The 24,758-nt window shown below is 42.8% G+C and overlaps 1 protein-coding gene across 3 annotated transcripts in view; it reads left to right on the top strand.

Annotated features, from left to right (window-relative positions):
• LOC137095160 (4-aminobutyrate aminotransferase, mitochondrial) overlaps nt 1-23,671 on the top strand; it is a 57,742-nt gene extending 34,071 nt beyond the window's left edge. For 2 of the 3 annotated variants that reach the window (XM_067461492.1, XM_067461493.1), the window contains exons 7-16: nt 1,018-1,098; nt 2,018-2,110; nt 3,518-3,580; nt 4,157-4,220; nt 7,130-7,278; nt 9,251-9,388; nt 10,428-10,595; nt 16,479-16,625; nt 18,326-18,437; nt 20,276-23,671. In XM_067461492.1, coding sequence (XP_067317593.1) covers nt 1,018-1,098; nt 2,018-2,110; nt 3,518-3,580; nt 4,157-4,220; nt 7,130-7,278; nt 9,251-9,388; nt 10,428-10,595; nt 16,479-16,625; nt 18,326-18,437; nt 20,276-20,397 — 1,137 coding nt within the window. In that variant the 3' untranslated portion in view covers nt 20,398-23,671. The remainder of the gene's footprint in view (nt 1-1,017; nt 1,099-2,017; nt 2,111-3,517; nt 3,581-4,156; nt 4,221-7,129; nt 7,279-9,250; nt 9,389-10,427; nt 10,596-16,478; nt 16,626-18,325; nt 18,438-20,275) is intronic. The other variant, XR_010908800.1, reaches the window with a different exon arrangement.
• Nucleotides 23,672-24,758: the final 1,087 nt, after the last annotated feature.

The raw sequence follows: 24,758 nt of genomic DNA on the forward strand, positions 1-24,758 counted from the left end.
GGCCATCCAGTTCATCCTCATTCAGCCATGCAGGAAGACACCAACCAAACCCTCTTGACAGATGGTCATCCAGCCTCTAGAGAAGAAGACTCCACGAGACAACAATTGTCATATTCCACCACTGAACACCATTATTCTCCCAGTCCATATTCCATAGACCTGTAAGTGCCAGCCAGTCCAACCCTCTTCTGCCAGACAGGAAGACACAATCCAAACTTTCCCAGCAGATGACCACTTAGTCTCTGCCACAAAACACCAGAGATTCCACTCAAGAGCAGCATGTTCCACTCTCAAACAGCTCTTACTGTCAGGAAGTTCTTCCTGATGTTTAGGTGTCATTTCCTTTTCTGCCTTTTGAAGCTATGACCCTATTGTATCCTAGTCTCCAAAGCAACAGAAAACAAAATTGACCTCTCCTCAATGGGTAGTAAAAGTAAAGGTTTCCCCTGACACTAAGTCTGGTTGTGTCCAACTCTGGGGAGTGGTGCTCATCTCCATTTCTAGGGCAAAGAGCCGATGTTGTCCGTAGACACCTCCAAGGTCATGTGGCCAACATGATTGCACGGAATGCCGTTACCTTCCTGCAGAAGCGGTACCTATTGATCTACTCACATTTGCATGTTTTCAAACTGCTAGGTTGGCAGGAGCTGGGGCTAACAGTGAGGACTCACCCCGCTCCCCAGATTCAAACCGCCAACGTTTCAGTCAGCAGTTCAGGGAGCCCTCCTCAATGGGACATCCTTTCAAATATTTAAACATGGCTATCATGTCTCCTCTCAAACCTCTCATCTCCAAACTAAACCTTCCCAGCTCCCTAAGTTTCTTCTCATAGGGCTTGTTTTCCAAACCTTTGACCATTTTGGTGGCCCTTCTAACTTTTCCATCTCTTTCTTGAATTGCTTCGACCAGAACCGGATGCAGGGTTATTTATCCTAGGTGAGATCTCACCAAAGCAGAAGAGAGCAGGACTCACCCTGATTTGAACACTACTTATACATGCTTTCTGCTGTTTTTCAGAGCACTTTTGTGAACAGGCCGGCTTTGGGGATTTTGCCTCCGGAAAACTTTGCTGACAGGCTAAAGGAATCGTTGCTCTCGGTATGTTTCGAATGAAATAAGTAGAAGAAACAGGGAAATTGCCACGAAGCGGATCACTGAACCGTTCCTAACCCAGTTACATGTCCTGGAATTGCAGGCAATGCAAAATGGGACCCAACTTGGGAAAGAATTTGGGGAAACATTTTTCTCCAAGGGTACCCCATTCACTACATCACCCTTTCCCACCTTGACTTCTGCAGAGAATGACGCGAGTTGCAGTCCGACATATCTGGAGAGAGTGCTAGGTTGAAGTCAGCTAAAGATCTGTAGAATGGGTGCCATTTAACCCTACTTCAATCCCATTCAGTGCTATGGGAGTTGTAGTTTGGCAAGGCACCCATACTTTTGGACAGAGAAGCTTAAAGATCTTGTAGAGCTAAAACTTCCAGGATTCCATAGCACTTAAACTGGTATCAAAGTGCATTCATTCTACAATGTAGATGCACCCTCAAGTCAACACCGAATCTGCACAGTTTCAGAAGATAAACATAATACCTAAAGTCCTATTGATTTTTAAATTTGAATAATGAGGAAAAATAAAAGTGGTTCCCTTATCATTTTGGCCAAATGGGGCACATTTCTTATCAGATAGCAAGGGACCATGGGTAGTACTTGCATCAGTTGAGCATAGTGATCATATGAGCCACGTATAAAAATAGATATATAAGTGTCATATAGAAAAGGGACAAAAATGTTAAACTAAATAGTAGATTTTTTTTGGTTTTGAAGAACAGAGCCAACTGGAGGCAATGCTGCAAACAAAGAAGTCAGTGTGTATCCAGGCCATTGGGGGGCATCAAGAAAAGGAAAACAGCAGTAGAAGCATTGATCTTATTGCGGAGTTTTGCATTTGTGTTGATGTGCATTGTACTCTGAACTGAGACTTCTCTGTTCCTTTCCTTTGGTGTCCTTTTAACAGGTGGCTCCCAAGGGTCTGTCTCAGGTGATCACCATGTCCTGTGGGTCTTGCTCCAACGAAAATGCCTTCAAAACCATCTTCATGTGGTACAGAGTGAGTACGGACTGTTGGGGTCGTTTTGCCCTAGGATTTTAATGTTTCTGCTTAAAATGTTCCTTTTGAAAATCTCTAGGTCCCCCAGTGCGATCCTATGGTCAGCATCCAGCAGAATTCGACTGCAGAGTTGGCCTGGAAGACCTAGAAATTCCTAAATAGGTGTGATCAAATGCAGTTTATTTTGAGTTTTTCATTTTCACTGGGATTCTGTCCCCTTAACAATAATGAATAGAAAGGGCTGACCATCACCTTATTTCTACACATTATATAATACTAGCTGTACCCCTCACACCTTGCTGTGGCTAACCTTCCTCTTTCTCTCCTTCTTCTTGCTCTCCTTTCTCCCCTTTTTTCCTTTCCTTCTCTCCTTCCTTCCTTCCTTTTCTTCCTCTTCCCTTCCTTTCCCCCCTTTTGTTTCCCTTCCTCTTTCCCCCCTTTCTTCCTTCTCTACCTATTCTTGGACTTCAACTCCCAGCAGTCCTCCTGATCAATCTATCTACCTACCTATCTATCTCTATCTAATCGATCTATCTGGTGGATTGCTGGAAGTTGTAGTCCAGGAATAAGGATTGGAAATATGCAGGGATTGGGATGCTCTCAAAGAAATCCAAGGTAAAGAAAGCTTGCAGCTTGGAAGCAGTGCATTTGGATCATCCTCTTCTCCTAAAGGGCCTGGCCTAGGGGATGCTGGGAGCTGTAGTTCAGAAGAGAGTGTGGACATGCTGTTGTGTGTTTTGTTTGCTGGGGGAGTCAGTTTTGCGCATGCGCTGTAGCATCTTTTTGCTTTTTTGTTTTTTTAAATCTATTCTGCTGTGTTTTTTAGTGTTTTTATGAGTGATGGTCACTCATTGGCCTGATAGGTGTATTGTGTCCAAATTTGGTGTCAATTCGTCCTGTGGTTTTTGAGTTATGTTAATCCCTCAAATTAACATTACATTTTTATTTATATAGATATTTTATTTATTTATTTACAACATTTATATGCTGCTCTTCTCACCCCGAAGGGGACTCAGAGCGGCTTACAAGGTATATATACATACAATATGTTATATTATTAGCATAGTACAATATCAGCATTAAATATTGCTATATTGTACCATACCATTATATTGTAATATTATTCGTAATATTACATGTAATATAAATATATAATTATAATATCATATTATTATTAGTAGTATTATATTATATTATATGTTTTATTTGTTGTTGTTATTTCCCTCTCCTTTAATGACCATCTTTGGAGGATATTTTTTAACTTCACATACCTCTATGGATGATAAATATAATCAGCAGGGTATAATGACCATCTTTAGACACCAATATTCTTCATAATATGCCACAGCATGTTTGAGTCTTTGCCTGTGATGGCTAATAGGAAAACTCTCCTCCTTTTATTTCCAGAGCAAAGAAAGGGGCCATAACAACGTGACCAAGGAAGAGCTGGAAACTTGCATGATCAACCAGGTAAAGGAAGGATACCTGATTCACCTGCCAGAGTTTTGGGATGCTACAGTAAAACTGTTTGTGGGAAGCTGTGTTTCATGCACAGGCTTTATTCAACAAGCCCTGACCCCCCTCCCCAGGATGTGCATCTATACTGTAGAAGTAATGTAGCTTGAAACCACTTTAACCAACGTGACTGAAAGCTATGGAATCCTGACCTATAAAGCTTGGTCACTCTTTGGCAGAAAAGGCTTAAAAAATGTCAAACTCCAGATCCCATTATTCCATAGCATTGAGCTATGGCAGTTAAAGTGATGTCAAACTGCGTTAATTTTACAGTGTAGATGCACCCCCAGTGCTTGCCGGATGAACAGATGTAGCTGTTGTTTTGTGGAAAGTTTGGTTCACGATATTGCCCCTGAGCCCTTTTCTTTTGGTCCTTGGTGTGTTGTGCATACTGAAATCCAAACAGAAAGTAAATAATTCCCTTATCTAGGCCAGTTATATAATCCATATATAAAATCCCGGCTAGCGATGCTGCCACCTAACAGACAGATTGTACAATGTCATGGTATTAATCTCCGGTTTTGGTTTCAGCCTCCCGGTTGCCCCGAGTACAGCATGCTTTCCTTTATGGGCGGATTCCATGGAAGGACCATGGGTAAGGAAATGACCTTATAAAAGAAAGGAGAAGTACTTTTGAGCATTGCCCTGCACATATTCTTGTTCTTGGTCCTTTTGACAATTGGTTTCTATGTTGCTTCCAGTGGGCAGGCTAGAATCCTAGAATCCTAGAAGAGTCCCCCAAGGGCCATCCAGTCCAACCCCCTTATGCCATACAGGAATATGCAATCACTATACTGGGTGACCTTGGGCAAGTCACACTTTCTCAGCCTCAGATGAAGGGAAAAGAAAACCCATTCTAAACAAATCTTGCCAAGTAAACCCTGCAATCCCATTGCTATGCTAGTTCTCCTCTTGCAAGAAGATTCTTCCTTTTATTTACATCAGAAAGGTTATCCTGAAGCATGGCTTACTCACACAAAGTAGTACAGTCTATACTATATATATGACTTGGCTGGAAGTGTATGACTGAACTGGGCCTTGTCTGCACATATGACATTATATTTCCATTTCTTTGTATGGTTGTGAAATAAGGACAACTTTTTTTCTGTGTCAAGAGCAACTTGAGAAACTACAAGTCGCTTCTGGTGTGAGAGAATTGGCCACCTGCAAGGATGTTGCCCATGAGACGCTAGAATGTTTTGATGTTTTACCATCCTTGTGGGAGGCTTCTCTCATGTCCCTGCATGGGGAGCTGGAGCTGACAGAGGAAGCTCATCCACACTCTCCCCGGATTCAAACCTGCAACATGTCGGTCTTCAGTCCTGCCAGCACAATTGTTTAACCCATTGTGCCAACTGAGGCTCCATAAGGAAAGCTGTTAGGAAGGAAATAGACCCATTTGAATGTCATTCTCGTCATAGCACAGACTGCTAAAAAGACCAATAAATGGGTCTAAAAGCAAACCAAGCCTGAACCCTCCCTAGATGCCAAGATGGCTAAACTGGGGCTGTTAATACGTTGGCCACATTGTGAGATATATTGAAAGATGACTCACTTGAGAAAATAATAAAACAGACAAGCATCCAACTTACAATTTATTATTTACAGTATTTATATTCCGCCCTTCTCACCCCAAAGGGGACTCAGGACGGATCACAGACCACATATTTGGCAAACATTCAATGCTGTTATACACCTTCAAGACAGACAACTGTACATAGATAGAGGTATATATATATAGGCATTTCCATCTCCAGCATCTTGGAGGCTTGTGCTCACTTCCAGCCACAAAGGGTGCTGTCACGCCGCTTCCTTGCCAAAGAGCTTTGTTTGTAAACTTCCTCCTTGACTGAATTGTTGATATTTTTCTGGCATTTCCTTTTGGGTGCCTTAAATATCTCCCTCTTTTAAAGTGGTACCTATTTATCTACTCACATTTGCTTTCAAACTGCTAGGTAGGCAAAAGCTGGGCTAACGACCAGGAGCTCACCCTGACTCAGGTTTTGAACTGTCAACCTTTCGATTGGCAAAATTTACTCCAGCTGGTGGTTAACCTGCTGTGCTAAAGCCCGTCCTGAATTAAGAATGGAGCTGAGACCACAGGATGTGAGAGGAATCCCCCCCCCCCTCGAAAGGGAAATCTGCTCCTGAAAAAGTTATTAACATGGGGAAAAAGTGTCTCCACTGAAACTTTATCCTTGTTTCCACAACGAGCCACATTTCTCAAAATCCAATGATCACAGGGACAGAAAGTGAGGGTTAGGATTAGGTAATCTCCTGAACAGGGTCACAGAAAGCAAAACAAACACAAGAGTGTTAATCCTTCCCTGTGATATTTAGAACTAAATGGTATATATTTTTGGCTGGAGTTATACTTAAACAATGTCCCTGTCCCGACTTACAAACAAATTCAACTTAAGAACAATCTACAGTACCTGTCTTGTTCATAACTAAGGGACTGCTTGTACTTGGTTAAGCGGAGGGTAGTGGGCAATCTGCATTGTAGATTAATAGATTTGATCATGGAAATTATGGCTGCCCTGAATTTGCAAGACCTGAGCAGAGGCCTTGCAGACTCATGGACTTAAGCGTGACTTGTAGGCCTCTCCATCACAGAGTCCTCATAAATCCAAGTCAACTTGATGGTCATTGGTATAGAGCAACGTTTCTCAACCTTCGTAATGCCGCGACCTCTTAATACAGTTAATACAGTTATTCATGTTGTAGTGACTCCCAACCATAACATTATTTTTGTGCTACTTCATAACTGTAATTTTGTTATGAATCGCAATGTAAATATCGGATATGCAGGATGTCTTTTCATTCACTGGACCCAATTTGGCACAAATATTCAATGCACCTACATTCGAATACTGGTGGAGTTGGAGGAAGGATTTGATTTTGTCATTTGAGAGCTGTGGTTGCTGGGATTTATAGTTCACCTGCAATCAAAGAGCATTCCAAACTCCACCAATGATGGAATTGAACCAAATTTCCCACATAGAACTCTCATGACCAACAGAAAACCCTGGAAGGGTTTGGTGGGCATTTACCTTGTGTTTGGAGTTGTAGTTCACCTACATACAGAGAGCACTGTAGACTCAAACAGTGATTTATGTGGACCAAACTTGGCACAAACACTCAATATGCCCAAATATGAACACTGGTAGAGTTTGGGGAAAATAGATCTTGACATTTGTATGGTTGACATTGGGAGTTGTAGTTGCTGGGATTTATAGTTCACCTACAAGCACTCCAATCCTCACCAACAATAGAATTGAGCCAAACTTCCCACACAGAACTCTCATGAACAACAGAAAATACTGTGTTTCAGATGGTCTTTGGCGACCCCTCTGACACCCCCTTGCAACCCCCCTTAGGGGTCCCAACCCTCAAGTTGAGAAACGCTGGTTTAGAGGACTTGCATCGCTTCCAAAAGCAGGCAATTGATGGTGACTGAGGTGCCTTGTTACCTTGTATGTCTTTCTGTGCTCCATTCCTTAGGCTGCTTAGCCGCCACACACTCCAAAGCCATCCACAAACTGGACATCCCGTCCTTCGACTGGCCCATCGCTCCCTTTCCAAGGCTGAAGTACCCACTGGAGGAATTTGGGAAGGAAAATGAACAGGAGGAGGCCCGCTGTTTGGAAGAGGTGAGCCTTTGGCTGGCAGCATTTTCCATTGTAAGGGGAAGTATAGAGTAGATCCCTGGTTCCCAACCTTTTGTTTGGCTCTGCCCCACCTAAGCATCTCTAAAATCCTGACGCCCCCGCCCCCCGACCTGGTACATATACTTCTTATTACAGTTCCTGAGTGACAAACATCTGACTTACAAACGATTCCTAGTTAAGAACAGGAAGTGAGAGAAATCCATAACTCTTCTCTTCTAGAAGAGTTACTATCCATGGGGAAAAGGGATCTCCACTGAAGCTTTATCTCCAATCCTTGTTTCCACAACAAACCACCTTTTCGAAAATCTAATTATCACAGAGACAGAAAGTGAGGTGGGCTGGAGTTACACTTAAAAATGTTCCTGTTCTTCAACTTAAGAACAAACCTACAGAACCTATCTGGTTCGTAACTTGAGGACTGCCTGTATTCAAAACTATAGTTTCCGTGCACTGAGCCATGGGACTTCAAACTCCGTTAATTCTACAGTAAAGAAAATGATCAAAGCATTACAGAAAAAGCTTCCATTCAAATTATTTTACACATACGCATTTCAGTTCACTTTTTTGTTTCGAAGCTTTATTCTCTATTTTTAAAAAATCACTTCATATTATTATTACTATTATTATAACAATTTCTTAGAGATTTCTTCTTCAGTATTTCAGCTTTCTTTTCATTCTTTTGTTTTTCTCTTTCGTGGATGTCGCGTTCTTTGGAAGTTTGTTTAGACCAAGTTTATGGCCTTTGAAGTTTCCTCCACGTGAATAAATACATGGAGCCCCTGGTGGCACCATGGGTTAAACCACTGAGCTGCTGAACTTGCTAACCGAAAGGTCAGAAGTTCAAATCTGGGGAGTGGGTGAGCTCCCACTGTTAGCCCCAGCTTCTGCCAACCTAGCAGTTCGAAAACATGTAGATGTGAGTAAATCAATAGATACTGCTCCAGCGGGAAAGTAACGAACTCCATGCCAGCCACATGACCTTGGAGGCGTCTATGGACAACGCCAGCTCTTCGGCTTAGAAATGGAGATGACCACCACCTCCCATAGTTGGGCATGACTCAACTTAATGTCAGGGGAAACCTTTAGTTTTTATAGTTTTACAAGGACTTTAGCCTTCTGTCCCCAAGAATGCTGGTTCCTCAACAAACTACAACTCCAAGGATTCCATTGCATTCAGTCAAGGCAGTTAAAGTGGTGCCATAATGTCTTAATTATTCAGTGTAGATGCGCCCAGGCAGCAAAGAATGAAAGGGTGGGATGCATTGAAGGACAGGACCATGTGTCATAAACCATATCTTGCTTGGAAATGTTCCTTTTTTTTGGCCTCTGGCTCCCAGAATCACCAAACCAGCCTGTACAGGATGCTGGGAGTTGAAATCCACAAAGGAACATTGTCAAGGTCTGTTATAACCCCCAAACAAGATAGAGAACACCAAATTTATTATCATGCCAGCAAACAATAGGGATAATTTTTTTGCGCATTTTTGCTCAGTGATTACTCTGTTTTCATACGTTCATTCATTCACCTATTTATCCAAGTTTACATTTTTCTCCAATTTTAAAACACTATATGATAATTGGTCCAAGAATGCTACACACCGGGGTTAAATTGTTGTTACCAGTGCTGCATAATAATAATAAAATATACACAAAATGCTGGGAAAAGGCTGAAATCCCAACAGTGGAAGAATGGATCTTTAAAACAGGAATGGATCAACTCGCAATGTATTCATGTGTTTCTACATTCCTTTCGTCATGAAAAACCTCTATATATTCGGTCTTTGCAAGACACTAACCAGTGAACTGAATCGCACATATGGTATTTCTGCGCAGAATTCAAAAGTTTTCGATTTAATTTTTCCTCTAAAATGTTAATTGTTTGCCCTATCGGATAGCAACAAAAGGGAGAAATTAAACAACTTGCTTGTCAAAAAACAAATACTGTAACCTGCAGGTGGAAGACCTAATTGTGAAATACCGGAAAAAGAAGAAAGTGGTGGCCGGCATCATTGTGGAGCCCATTCAGTCGGAAGGTGGGGACAACCACGCTTCGGATGAATTCTTCCGGAAATTGAGGAATATTGCCAGAAAGGTGGGTAACAATAGACTTAAATCTGGACTTTTCATAACCCTTTCCAGGAGCCCCTGGTTAAACCCCTGTGCCGGCAGGACAGAAGACCGACAGATCGCAGGTTCAAATCCAGGGAGAGGCGGATAAGCTCCCTCTATCAGCTCCAGCTCCTCATGTGGGGACATGAGAGAAGCCTCCCACAAGGATGATAAAACATCAAATCACCCAGTGTCCCCTGGGCAACATCCTTGCAGACGGCCAATTCTCTCACACCAGAAGCGACTTGCAGTTTCTCAGGTCGCTCCTGACACATCAAAAAATAAATATATAACCCTTTCTTCTCTAGCAATCAGACCTGGATTTTGGGAAGAGAGGAGCCAAATTATATTATTTGTTGGAGAGCACAGTTGCTTTGAATCACATTCCGGTAGAAGAGCAGAGTATCAATTCAAATAAAATAAATACTTAAAACACTAAATGCATGGGTTTACTGTAACTTTTCTGGGCTGCATGGCCATGTTCCAGAAGCATTCTCTCCTGGCTTGATTAGCATTGAATGGCCTTGAGGCATCAAAGCTTGGCTATTTCCTGCCTGGGGGAATCCTTTGTTGGGAGGTGTTAACTGGGCCTGATTGTTTCAGCTAACACCTCTCAACAAAGGATTTCCCCCAGGCAGGAACCAGCCAGGCTTTGAAGCTGCAAGGCCACTCAGTGTTAATCAGGCTGGCAGTTTTTATTAATACTCAGACTGGATACTTAGAGCCTACTGTACTGATACAGGCTCATATAGCTATACCTTTGAATTAGGCAATTTTGAAATGATACCTCACCTTTCTCCCAGCAGATATGGTTATATGTTTACTGCTTCTTCCCATTTTCTATGACTGTTTATGACTCCCTTAGGGCTCTGTACTGAGACGGAACTCAAAATTGGATCTCCCCCATTATTTGTGCCCCGTATTTCTCTCACATACATTACAAAGAGAAGAGGGCTGAGATGCATCACACTTCCTTTCCCAAAGTTGGTCTAACTTTGCTCAATTTTTTTTTTAAAAAATAGCATGGATGCGGTTTCCTGGTGGACGAGGTGCAGACGGGAGGCGGGTGCACAGGCAAGTTCTGGGCCCATGAGCATTGGGGCCTTGATGACCCCGCAGACGTGCTATCCTTCAGCAAGAAGATGATGACCGGAGGGTTTTTCCACAAGGAGGAATTCCGCGCTAACGCTGTAAGTCTTTGAATAGAAGTCTATAGACTTGCCCTGAAGGGCCTCAATGCCTTTCCTGTGGCAAGAGCTGGATTCATTCTCAGTCTTGGAAGAGACTGCAAAGGCGTTCCATTCAGCCATGCAGGAATGAATATATCAGAGCACTCCTGACAGATGGCCATCCAGCCTCTGCTTAAAGCCCTCCAGAGAAGAAATCTCCACCCGACTCCCAAAGTGGTAGCATAGTCCTACCCCACTGTGATCCCCCACAGTCCATATCCCATTGAGTTTGAAGGGACTCCAAAGATTATCCAGTCCAGTCCTCCCCTTCCAGGCAGGAAGACACAATCCAAACCCTCCCAACAGATGGCCATCCAGCCTCTGCTGAAAAACTGCCAGAGACGGAGACTCCACTCCAGAACAGTATATTTCTCTGCTGAACAGCTCTGACTATGATGAGGAAGTTCTTTTGAATGTTTAGGGGGAATCTCTTCTGCAATTTGAATCCATTGCTCCATCATGTCTCAATCTCTGGAGCAGCAGAAGCCAAGCTTCCCCCTTCCTCAGTGTGACATCCTTTCAGATATTTAAACCTGGTTCTCATAACTCCTTTTCTCATTCTTCCTGTCTACAAGCTAAACATCCCCAGCTCTCTCAGCCATTCCTCTTAGGGTTTGGCATCCAAACTTTGATCATGTTGGTCTCCTTTCTCTGGACCCCTTCCACTGGTACCTCTCCTTCTCAAATTATGATGCTCAGAACTGGGCACAGGGTTATTATTCCAGGTGAGGTCTAACCAAATCAGAATAGAGTGGGATGATGACTTCCTCCACCTAAACACTGGACTATTGTTGATGCAGCCAAGGATTGCATTGGTCCTCTGGTCTACTTGTGGTCTACCAGGACTCCTAGATCCCTTTCACATAGACTGGTTTCAAGTCAGGTGCAACTGTGCATTTCATATTGTGCTAAAAGTATAATATCTTATATAACCATATAATATTGATAATAAGATTATAATGTAATCAGGGGCGGTTCTTGCATTACGCTAGGTAAGCGACCGCTGAATAGTTTTTTGGTTTTTTTTGCCAGAGGCACAAGGGCGCCTTTGTAAATGCCCCCTCCCCTCGGCAACCTTTCTCTGCCTCCCTCTCCCTCTTGAAGGCTACACAGAGTCCGCAGCCTCCCTTCTGGCTCTGCGCATGCGCCCCACAGTTGGACGGGAAAGGCGGGCTCGTGTGTTTCCCTCCACTCTGTGCCTGTGTGCGTGCGTGCGTGCAGGAGGAGGCGAGAGCAGCTGTGTGCGAGGAGGCGCCCGCGTGCCTCCAGTTATTCAAGATCGGGGAGGAGCAGGAGGGGCTCAAGGCCAGGTCAGTTCTAGTCACCTGCTTACAAGGAAAGGGCCTGTGGCTGCGAGGAATAGTGGGAGTTGGAGTCTTCCCCTCTGCATCCGAGAACTTCATGGCCCCACTTACTGTTATTGTTATTATATTATTATTATTATTATCATTATCATTATCATTATCATTATTTTATTATATGGGGCAGAAAGGATGAGGGAACCTGGTATAACTTTGACTTGCTGTTGTTTGTGGGTTTGTTGTTGTTTTTGTTGTTGTTGTTGTTGTTATATGGGGCAAAAGTTGTATTGGATCACACGTGGGACACTTCACAAGTATCTAGGACTGTGTGATGTATAGGTGAATAATGCATGCAGATCCCAGTAAGGTCGCCTTCTGCAGCTGGCAGGCAGATCATGATTTTGTCAGTGCTGATTGTGTTTAAGTGCAGGCCAAGGTCTTTAGGCACTGCACCCAGTGTGCCAATCACCGCTGGGACCATTTTCACTGGCTTGTGCCAGAGTCTTTGCAGTTCAATCTTTAAATCCTCATATTCCAGGTTTTCTGTTTATCCCAGATTATCTGGCAGAGCGGACTCATATAATCCAGTTCAAAGCAGATAACCTGGGATCGGATCTTGGGTTATAAGGACAGTGTAGAAGGGGTCTAGGGGTCTTCCAGACAGGCCCTATATCCCAAGATCTGATCCCAGATTTTCTGTTTATCCCAGATTATCTGGTAGTGTGGACTCATATAATCCAGTTCAAAGCAGATAACCTGGGATCGGATCTTGGGTTATAAGGACAGTGTAGAAGGGGGCTAGGGACCCTTCCAGACAGGCCCTATATCCCAAGATCTGATTCCAGGTTTTCTGTTTATCCCAGATTATCTGGCAGTGTGGACTCATATAATCCAGTTCAAAGCAGATAACCTGGGATCTGATCTTGGGTTATAAGGACAGTGTAGAAGGGGTCTAGGGGCCCTTCCAGACAGGCCCTATATCCCAAGATCTGATCCCAGGTTTTCTGTTTATCCCAGATTATCTGGCAGTGCGGACTCATATAATCCAGTTCAAAGCAGATAACCTGAGATCGGATCTTGGGTTATAAGGACAGTGTAGAAGGGGTCTAGGGACCCTTCCAGACAGGCCCTATATCCCAAGATCTGATCCCAGGTTTTCTGTTTATCCCAGATTATTTTGTGGGCCGGGCTCATATAATCCAGTTCAAAGTAGATAACCTGGGATCGGATCTTGGGTTATAAGGAGAGTGTAGAAGGGGTCTAGGGCCTGTCTGGAAGGGCCCCTAGACCCCTTCTACACTGTCCTTATAACCCAAGATCCGATCCCAGGTTATCTGCTTTGAACTGGATTATATGAGTCCATACTGCCAGATAATCTGGGATAAACAGAAAACCTGGGATCAGATTTTGGGATATAGGGCCTGTCTGGAGGGGTCCCTAGACCCCTTCTACACTGTCCTTATAACCCAAGATCCGATCCCAGGTTATCTGCTTTGAACTGGATTATATGACATAACCTGGGATCGGATCTTGGGTTATAAGGACAGTGTAGAAGGGGTCTAGGGGCCCTTCCAGACAGGCCCTATATGCCAAGATTTGATCCCAGGTTTTCTGTTTATCCCAAATTATCTGGCAGTGTGGACTCATATAATCCAGTTCAAAGCAGATAACCTGGGATCGGATCTTGGGTTATAAGGACAGTGTAGAAGGGATCTAGGGGCCCTTCCAGACAGGCCCTATATCCTAAGATCTGATCCCAGGTTTTCTGTTTATCCCAGATTATCTGGCAGTGCGGACTCATATAATCCAGTTCAAAGCAGATAACCTGGGATCGGATCTTGGGTTATAAGGACAGTGTAGAAGGGGTCTAGGGGCCCTTCCAGACAGGCCCTATATCCCAAGATCTGATCCCAGGTTTTCTGTTTATTCCAGATTATCTGGCAGTGCGGACTCATATAATCCAGTTCAAAGCAGATAACCTGGGATCGGATCTTGGGTTATAAGGACAGTGTAGAAGGGGTCTAGGGGCCCTTCCAGACAGGCCCTATATCCCAAGATCTGATCCCAGGTTTTCTGTTTATCCCAGATTATCTGGCAGTGCGGACTCATATAATCCAGTTCAAAGCAGATAACCTGGGATCGGATCTTGGGTTATAAGGACAGTGTAGAAGGGGTCTAGGGGCCCTTCCAGACAGGCCCTATATCCCAAGATCTGATCCCAGGTTTTCTGTTTATCCCAGATTATCTGGCAGTGCGGACTCATATAATCCAGTTCAAAGCAGATAACCTGGGATCGGATCTTGGGTTATAAGGACAGTGTAGAAGGGGTCTAGGGGCCCTTCCAGACAGGCCCTATATCCCAAGATCTGATCCCAGGTTTTCTGTTTATCCCAGATTATCTGGCAGTGCAGACTCATATAATCCAGTTCAAAGCATATAACCTGGGATCGGATCTTGGGTTATAAGGTCAGTGTAGAAGGGGTCTAGGGGCCCTTCCAGACAGGCCCTATATCCCGAGATCTGATCCCAGGTTTTCTGTTTATCCCAGATTATCTGGCAGTGTGGACTCATATAATCCAGTTCAAAGCAGATAACCTGGGATGGGATCTTGGGTTATAAGGACAGTGTAGAAGGGGTCTAGGGGCTCTTCCAGACAGGCCCTATATCCCAAGATCTGATCCCAGTATGATATTTCAAGCCTTGGGAAAAGTTTGAATGAAACAGAATTGAAGAATGCCTGTCAACACCTTCAAACCATTTTGGCTGATAGTGAAGACTGTGATGTGAATGGTGATGATCTGTTTGAAGAGCTACAAATATTTGCAACCATGCTGCCCCCTGGAAGTCATCCAGCTAAAGCGTTGTCTTTCAAAACCAAACGTGGTTATGTGGATATTTTCCCAAATGTTTATATTGCATTGAGAATTCTGTTAACACTTCCAGTATCTGTGGCCAGCGGTGAAAGGAGTTTTTCAAAATTAAAACTTATAAAAACGTACTTAAGATCAACTTTGAGTCAAGAGCGCTTGAGTGGACTAGCAACCTTGGCCATTGAAAATGGCTTGTTGGATGAAATGGAAACAGATATAATAGTACACGAGTTTTCAAAATTGAAAGCCAGAAAAATATCTTTTTAATTTTAAAAGTGTTCAAGTTTATTTGTGTTAAAAAAAACCTGGATGTTAAAGTATCCAGTCAAGTGAAGGGGCCAGATGCTGGCTGTGTTGTCACACCCATTGCAGTGGTCCAGGCTGGCATGGCACTTTTGAAGGACAAGAGTTCGCTTTCTTAAAAAGGAGGTGTCTATTCTCCTAGGGCTGCGTTCTCCAAAACAAATCTGATTTACAGACCCAACAAGCATGGGTTTGAGTTCTCTGTTATTAGCAAGACCCTAATCTGAAAAATCTTTTGAAGAGACAGCATGACCAATAAACCTTTGTGTAGTACTTATAGACCAAAAATAACAACAAAAACTTAAAATTGTTGCTAAGTTTAATAAAATATTTGCATTCTAAAAAAAGTTAATTTGTGTTAATTCTAGGTAATGTAACTATATGAACATAATGTTGTAAGTAAATTTCTGGTTTGTAAGGTAACTCTTTTATTCACCTCTACCTTCTATGTTTTATTTTTCAGTGATTGGTTGAGGGGGGGGGGGGGGGGGGCGCCAAAATAATGTTTGCTTACCTTTGAAAATTACCTAGGGCCGCCTCTGAATGTAATACAATATAATGTTATTAATAATTCAGTATAATTATATATGTTACATCACATCTAATATCGCTAATAATATTACAATATAGTGGTATAGTACAATATAGTAATATATAAGACTAATATTGCTCTATGCTAATAGTATGTAATATTGTATGTACATATAACTTGTAAGCCGCTCTGAGTCCTCTTTGGGGTGAGAAGGGTGGGATATAAATGCTGTGAATAAATAAATAAATATTTATCACCTAAGTATCATTTTGTACATTTCTCCTTGTAGACATCTTTTTAAAAATTAATTCTGGCCAATTAGCTCTCTAATCTGTCAGGGGCATTTTGGATTCTGATCCAGTCTTTGAAAGTATATTATTTGCTATCCCTCCTAATTTGATGTCGTCTCCAAATTTGATCAGCATGCCTTCATAGGCACATAATAATAATACTAATAATAATAATAATTAGAATGATAAGATCATAACCCAGTATATCAGCATCGCAGGGTGCATCTGCACTGTAGAGTTGACACCACTTGATCAGCCATGGTTCCATGCTATGGAATGATGGGAGCTGTAGTTCCACAAAGACTTGAGCTTTCTGTTTCCAAGAGGGCTGGTGCCTCATCAAACGACAACTCCCCAGATCTCGTTGCATTGAGCCATGGCAGTTCAGGTGGGGTCAAACTGCATCTGTTCTCCTGTGTAGATGCACCTTAGGTCTCTTGGAATGGAACAAATGAAGGGAATTTAAAAAGAGGGGGAAATAAAAATTGTGGTATGGATCGTTCCTTTGAATTCCTACTTACTTTTTTTTTTTTTTTTTTTTTTTGCAGCCCTATCGGATTTTCAACACGTGGCTTGGGGACCCCTCCAAGAACTTGCTCCTTGCAGAAGTCATTAATGTCATCAAAAGGGAAGACTTGCTGAACAACGCAACTCATGCGGGGAAGGTCCTGCTTGCTGGGCTGCTGGATTTACAGGTACGTCAGCAGTGAGGCTTATCCAGGGTTTTCCTCTAGTATAGTAGGGCCACCTTGGGTGCATCTTATCAGAAATATTAAAAATTAACTAGGTATTTTTAATTACAAAAATGTGAGTCAAGCACTGAAGTGTTAAATGGATGCAAGGACACAGAAAAAGCTGCAATTCAATAAAAGCAGGTGTGCATGTAGCTTCGTACACCTCAGTGTTAGTTGCCCTCAGCAGGAAGAGGCTTCAGTCTCGAGAGAGGCCTCAGTGTGAGGTAAATCTCAGTGTTAGTTTGCTTCAGTATTTTATTTATTTATTTACAATATTACTGTCCCGCCTTTCTCAGCCCGAAGGCAACTCAAGGTGGCTTACAAATTGGTAGTAATTCAATTCCATAATAGTCATAAAATACAATTAAAAACATTTAGAACAACATCATAAAAATCCATACAAAACCATTAAAAACATATAATCACCAATGTCTTTCACTTAATCTCATTTTCCAGTAGCATCGTCTAAGCCATTCCATGTTTCACTCTTTCATAGTTCCATGTTTATCTGTTACGCTTGTTCAAAGAGCCAGGTTTTTACTTTTTTCGGAAAGTCAGGAGGGAGGGGGCTGATCTAATATTCCTATTATGAGAACACCTCAGTGAGAAAGAGGTCTCAGTGTAAGAGGCTTCAGTATGAGAAGGCTCCAATGTTAGTAGGCCTCAGTAGGAGTAGGCCTCAGTGTGACGATAGCCTGGTGTGAAAGGCTTCTGTGAAAGAAGCCCCAGGTTGAAGGTCATCATGTGTAAAGGCAGCAGTGTGTATAAAGCTGAGAAGGCCTCAGTGTGAGTTCGCCTCAGTGGAAGAAAGGTGTCGGTTTGAGAGAGCACTCTGTGTGAGAAAGTTTCAGTGGGAGAAAGGCCTCAGTGGGAGGTGGGCCTCAATATGAGAAGGCCTGGTGTGAGAAGCCCCAGGTTGAAGGCCTTGTGTGTAAAGCTACTGTGTGAAGCTCCTGTGTAAGTTTGGTGCGAGAAGAGACTCTGTGAGAATGGAGCTGGTTATCTGCATGAGAAAGAAGTCCAGCGTGGAAGCAAATAAGGAAGTATAAAGAATTTTACTTGTGTTATGGAAACCTTGTTCTTGTAAATAGTGCAACCATATTATTAAACTACAAAGAAAAGCCTCCTATGGGAGAGATAACATTGGTTTGTGTGTTTTTGTTCTTTTTATCACTTTTGGCTACTTGTGCTGGGTCACACTGCTGCTGCTAAGTTACTACATTTATGAGGAGGGTCTTTTGTTATTAAGCCCACTCACCCAACACATCTTACTACACTATAGAAATAACACAGTCTGGGGCCACTTTATCCACCACAGCTCAATGCTGCAGAATCATAGAAGTTGTAGTTTTGCAAGATTTTTAGCCTTCTCTGCCAAAGAGTGATGATAACCCACCAAACTCCCCAGATTCCCAGTGGTGCCAAAACTGCATTAATTTTGCAGTGTAGATGCACCCAGTACCTCCCAACATCAAATGTATCTGAGTCTAATATATCCAGGACTTTCCTCAAGACGTATGATAAAGCAACCTAGGTCTTGCTTTGCTTTCTATGGGGGCACCATAATTTTTCTAGGGGAAGATGGTGTACAATCGTGACCTCTATGGTAAAAGCAAAGCCGAGATTCCTATTGGGTTTAAGATCCTCTTTTCTCCCTATAGAGTCGCTACCCGCACCTGATCAGCCGGGCACGAGGACGAGGGACATTCTGTTCGTTCGATACTCCAAATGATGCCATTAGGAACAAGCTCATTGCAATAGCCAGAAACAAAGGTGAGACTCTATCATTCATCTCCATGGGTGCATCTACACTGCAGTTTGGCACTTTAACTGTCACAGCTCAGTGCTATGGATTCATGGGAGTTGTCATTTGACAAGAGTGTAGGCTGCTTTCTCTGTCAAATAGTTTGCCAAAGTACAACTCCCAAGATTGTATTGGATTGAGTCAATAATAATAATAATAATAATAATAATAATAATAATCTTTATTTATACCCCGCCACCATCTCCCCGAGGGGGATTCAGGGTGCTAACATGAGGCCAATCCCAAAGATCCAATAAAGCAAAATAAAATACAAAATGCAGACAACAAAAATTACATCAGAATAAAATGCATACAGTAGCAAAATAAAATAAATAAAGCAAATTGCCATAAATGCAATAAAAAAGATGGCAAACTGCATTCACTTCACAGTACAGATGTGACCAAAGACATACTAGTTTTAGCTGAAACAATTCAGGTCGAAGTCTGGGTTATGAGGGCCAGAACTGTCCTGAAATGGGCAAGATTACACAATTCTTGTCCCTTGATAGATGGTTTTGCAGATTTGGGATAAGAACCAGTTCATCTCATTCCTATCAATGGCCCTCTTTTGACTTTCCTCTTCTTGGTACCTCATACAATCTTAGAGTTGGAAGAGACCCCAAGGGACATGTAGGAAGGTGGGAAGGCACATTCAAAGCACTTCAGACAGATGGCCATCAGTTTCTGCTTAAAAAACATCACCACGCTATGTCTAATAAAGTAACCTCTGGTTTAGAATCATTTAGTTGAATGAGACCCGAAAAGCCATCCAGTCCAACCCCCTTCTACCAGGTAGGAACCCACAATCAAAACAGACAGATGGGCATCCAGCCTTTGCTCTAAAATCTCTAGAGGAGGAGACTCCACCGACAGCAGCATAGTTTAATGTTGAACGGTTCTGACTATCAGAGAGTTGCTGTGAGTTTTCCAGACTGTATAGACATGTACCAGAAGCATTCTCTCCTGACGTTTCACCCACATCTATGGCAGGCATCCTGAGAGGTTATGAGGTCTGCTGGAAATTGGGAAAGTGAGGTTTGTATATCTGGAATAATGTCTACGGTAGGAGAAAGAACCCTTGTCTGCTTGAAGCAGGTGTTAATGTTGCAATTGGCCACCTTGATTAGCACTGAATGGCCTTGCAGCTTCAAAGCCTGGCTGCTTCCTGCCTGGGGGAATCCTTTGTTAGGAGGTGATAGTTGGCCTTGATTGTTTCATGTCTGGAATCAGGGAGTTCTACCTCATGTTCAGGTGGAGTATTTCATGCAATTTGAATCCATTTGCTCCTTTGTGCCTTCGTCTCCAGAGCAACAAGAAACAAGCTGGTCCTCTCCTCAATTTGGCCTCCTTTCAAATATTTCAACATGGCTCCCATGTCCCCTTCTCTTTGGTTTCTTTTCTCCAAGCTCAACATTCCCATCTCCTGTTTTTTGGTAGGCTCAACTTCCAAATCTTTGAACATTGTGGTCCACCTTCTCTGGACATGTTGTCAATCTCATTCTTGAATTGTTCTGCCCAGAACTAGATGTAGGGTTATTATTCCCGGTGAGGAATAAAGCAAAATAGAGTGGGACTTTGATTTCCCTTGATCTAGTCACTAGACTCCTATTGATTCAGGCTAGAATCACAGTCCTGGCTCATGTTCAGCTTGTGGTCCACTGAGATTTCTAAATCCCTTTCACATCAGACTGTTTTCAAGCCAGGTGTCACTCACCCTGCATCCGTTTTCACGATTTTAGGGCAAACTCCTGTTTGGCTTCCCTACCATGCATTTCCCATGACTAACGTGGGGTTTTTTTTTCCACAGGTGTGGTGCTGGGAGGCAGCGGCGACCGATCCATCCGTTTCCGGCCCACCCTAGTCTTCCGCGACCATCACGCCCACCTCTTCCTCAACATCTTCAGCGACATTTTGGCCGACTTCAAGTAGCCAAGCCTTACTTTGCACTGAGAGAGAAAGAAAAACAAACAACAAGCAAACAAAACCCAAATCCTATAAGAGTCTGAGAATAGTTTATTTAAAATCATAAATATATATTATATATATATATTTTCACTAATAGAAGAAAAAAAACTGAATCCATGAAGTCTTTTTTTTTTTTTTACATTTATTTTTCAATGCTTATCACCATGTCTTCGGCCAAAATTTCGGGATGCTTTCGGAACTTCTTGCAAGGATTCCGAATACCCGATTTGGAAACTCTAGGGACGAATTCTGTGGCTGTTCATCTCCTCCAAGCTGATGCATGCCATATTTCGATGCGGGTGTTTCACTCCAATCTCGAATGCACCCAAAACCTTTCCGTGTCAAGTTTCTAGTCCTTAAGATTGTAGCAACGCTTCAGAAATTGTGCACAAACTGCCACTGACCTGGGACCCTTGTGTAGTCACGAATGCACACAGAGCAGCTATTTTCCTACATTTGTGTGCATACATACACAGCCCACAGCAACCATAATTTTGCATTTAAGCAACTGTTTCTCCCTTGAGTTCTCCTGTTGACGTATCTGCATCAGAAACATTAAATTTATTTTTTTTAAAGTTTTTGGAGCCACTGTGAGGGAGGCTCTGTATAGGCTGAGTTCATTCCTATACCCAAGATTAGAAACTGTAGGGCTCAGGAAAATAGGGATTCGGTCACATTTTCATAATCTCAAGGGTCTCATGTCCCCACTGAACCGATCCAAGGCAGATGGGAGTTGTAGTCCAAAATGACTAGAATCACGAGAAGTGGGCAGAAATGGGAGAGTTACATGTTCCTCAAAGCGCTGTGGACAGCCTTGGGCACATCCCATTCTGAGGGATGGAACGGTCAACTCATTAAGTAGTTTATGAGCAGCACAAATACTATTTTTCAAGCCAGTTGTTTGGGGAATTGAAAGAAGAAGCCCTGCCATGGAGGTGCCACCTTCCAGCATGAAAGGTATCACTTAGTAAAATGTCAACAAAAAGTTCCACAAAGTTTTTTGGACAAAGGTTCCTAGAAACTCCCAGCAAGAGATCACTTTTCTACTCTCTAGATTACTGTATTTTTGTGACTGCTATTGCTGCTTCTGCAGACCTGGCCCAACTCTCGTTTTGTGCCAAAGCAAAGAAGGTCTAAATCCTGATAATTTCCAAAGCAGCTGCAGCGGCCAAGCTTGTGGTTTTTTGACATTTTTCTTCCCAGCCAGGTTGCATCTGCTAAGTAGAAGGTATTTGTGACTTTGGAGAAGAGAAAGCTGTTTCAAGGGATCTTCCATTTAGTTCTGTCCCTCAGTTAAATTGCTTTCCTAGCAGAGACGAAGCTTGCAGCTCGCAAAGCAGACAGGACCAAAAGTAGCATTTTGTTCTCTTCTATATTGTGCCTTTTATTCCCCACCCAACTCCTTGCAGGCTGAAGTGGAAAGCAGACAAAACATATTTCCCCAAAAACCTCTTTTAGGGATATAGATATGAAAAGAGCCTCACATTTTTTGATGTTGTGTGTCTTCCAAGGCATTTCTGGTCCATGGCAACCCCATCATTGAGTTTTCTGGGGCTGAGAGTGTGACCTGTCCAAGGCCACCCATTGGGATTTCATGACTGAGCAGAGATTTATCCTGGTCTCCACAGTCTAACTCAAACTGCTATACCAGTTTGTAGAAATTTACTTTTTAGACTGCAACCATCTCAGATATCCATGCTGGCTAGGGCATTCTGGGGAGTCATAGTCCAAAAAGGACATTTTGCCAGGCTTTGCAACAGAACCAGGCATGCAGAAGGAAGTACAGTGTTCCCTCGCTTCTTCGTTGTTTGTTTTTAACGGACTCGCTATTTCGCAAGTTTTTGAAAATATTAATAAAAGATATAAAATATTAAATATTTACGTCCAAGGGAGGCCAGGGACCCAGAAGTGTGGCGGCCTGAGGCACAGCGGGGAAAGCCTGCCTCCCTGGCCTCCACAGAGCCCAGAAGTGCGGCAGCTTGAGACGCAGCGGGGAAGGCCTGCCTCCCTGGCCTGCTGCTGTCTGTGTGGCTCCGGAGGTGCTGCAGAGGCCAGGGAGGCAGGCAGGTGACCTTGGGATGGGCCGGGAGGTGGGTAAGGAAGCGTGGGTAAGAAAATAATATATAAAATACATAAAGTAATATATAAATATTAAAATTAATATGGTGTCCCTACTTCGCGTATTTTCACTTATCACGGGTCGTCCTAGAACGGAACCCCCACAATAAGTGAGGGAACACTGTACTTCAGTTCATTAACTCAACAAACCAAGTATTCCTCCTCCTTTTCCTTCTATTCTATACCTCATTTGCTACAATCCGGAATGTCCAAATGTCTGTCATCCAAGCTGAGCTAGGCGTGTGTGTGTGTGTGTATGAAACGTACTCAAAAGTTCTAGATTTCTCAAGTCAGCCACTGCTCTAGTGACCAAGCCTTCTCTATCAGTACTTCCATAACACTCTCCAAGAAGCAGTTTAGAAAAACGTACTTTTCCAAAATGTTTTGAAGCTCTGCTCATAGGAGACAAGGGATTTCTTGCCTGCTTGGTTCTTTCCAGAAAGAATCTCTTGTATGAGCCAATAGGGTGTAGTCATTTGAGCATCTGACTATGAATTTGGAAAACAGGTTTTGAATAACAACTTGAAACCCACTAGTTGACTATGGGTCTCTCAGCCTCAGAAGAAAGACAAACAATGCTAAGAAAACCTTGCAGTAGGGTTGCCATAATAAGTTGAAAATGACTCGAAGATACACAACAGTCTCCTTTGCATTGAAGGCTTGCCTCTGATTTCTTCTTTTGGGAAAGAATCCGGAATTTATTGCTGATGGGCAGAGAGTAGGGATTTAGTTCAACATATCAGTGTAGCATCTCTTGCAAGCCTCGTATTTTTGTCCTATTCCCCAAACTTGTTACTTTGGACCGCATTCTTGTTTTACTGATTATAAACTCTTCTTCAGCACATCCCAGGGTTTCAAAACTGATTTCTACGGAGCCCTCTTTTAACTGTGAACTTGTACGCACCACCTAACAACAGTCAGACCAAGGTAGATCCTCTTAATCTACAGTGTACGCTGACCTATTTCAAAAAGTAATAACTTGTTTACAGCCTCTTTGTCGACTGTGCCAAATCCATGCGTAAACCAGTACCTAACTGCACTTCTAGACGTTAACCAGTAGCCATGAAATGCATTTCCTGTGTTAATCAGTATTCTTAAAAATAAAATATTTATAATGGAACGTTTCCAGTTCTTTTCATCATGTTAATAGGAATCAGTGTAGTATAGTGGTTTGAGTGTTGGACCTGGACTTTAAAAGGTACATAAATCTATCAGCACTCTTTCGACACATGGCTTATTTCATACTCCACTTTGGTCTTGAACGTTCCCATAAATCAACGCAGTTCCAAATTTGCAAGATCACATCCCAAATATGATTTTATCCTGTGTAATAATTGGGTAAAATAAACATCTTATTCTAGAACAGTGGTTCCCAACCTGTGGTCTGTGGACCACCAGTGGTCCCTATGAACTAAAATATGGTCCGCGGCCTCACCATTACTACACCGTTGCAATGAGAGTGACTGGTCTTGTGAAACCCTCTTATAGTGCCGATACAACGGGGATGACAGGAGGGGAGAGGATGACTACCCATGAAATGTGTGACAACAAGCCTCTTGACTGATGCTTCTCCTCCCTCCCCAAGCAGAGCCGTTCCATGTGGCGCCTGGAAGGAGGGGTACCTTGGTGTTTTCATTTTTAGGCCTGGGGTTATTTGGGGTGCCGATTCAGAAAACTATTGGATAGACAACATCAGCAGTAGATTATTACATATGGTTTTCTGTGGAAGAGCCAATGGTGACTACTGGATGGCATTGGTTCTGTATCAGAAACTAGAGCTAATGTGGTCTATCCAATGCAATTTTCTGAATCAGCACCCCAAATAACCAAACCGCATCTAAAGTGGTGGTGCTCATCTCTAAGCCAAAGAGCCGGCGTTGTCCGTAGACACCTCCAAGGTCATGTGGCCAGCATGACTGCATGGAGTGTCGTTACATTCCTGAAGAAGCAGTACCTATTGATCTGCTCTCATTTGCATGTTTTCGAACGGCTAGATTGGCAGAAGCTGGGCCTAACAGCAAGAGCTCACCTACTTAACTCGAGTCTAATGCTCACCTTTTTTTGGCTAAATTACCTTGCCAATATGACACATTAGATTTGTGTCATATGGTGCTAAGTCAAAGCAAAAAGGGAAGCTGCTTCAGGAGCCTCGTTAAGGAACTTCATCTCTAATTTAATGGCTATGTCTCAATGCTATGTGATCCTGG

Source organism: Anolis sagrei, chromosome Y, assembly GCF_037176765.1.
Source record: "Anolis sagrei isolate rAnoSag1 chromosome Y, rAnoSag1.mat, whole genome shotgun sequence".
Lineage (NCBI taxonomy): Eukaryota > Metazoa > Chordata > Lepidosauria > Squamata > Dactyloidae > Anolis > Anolis sagrei.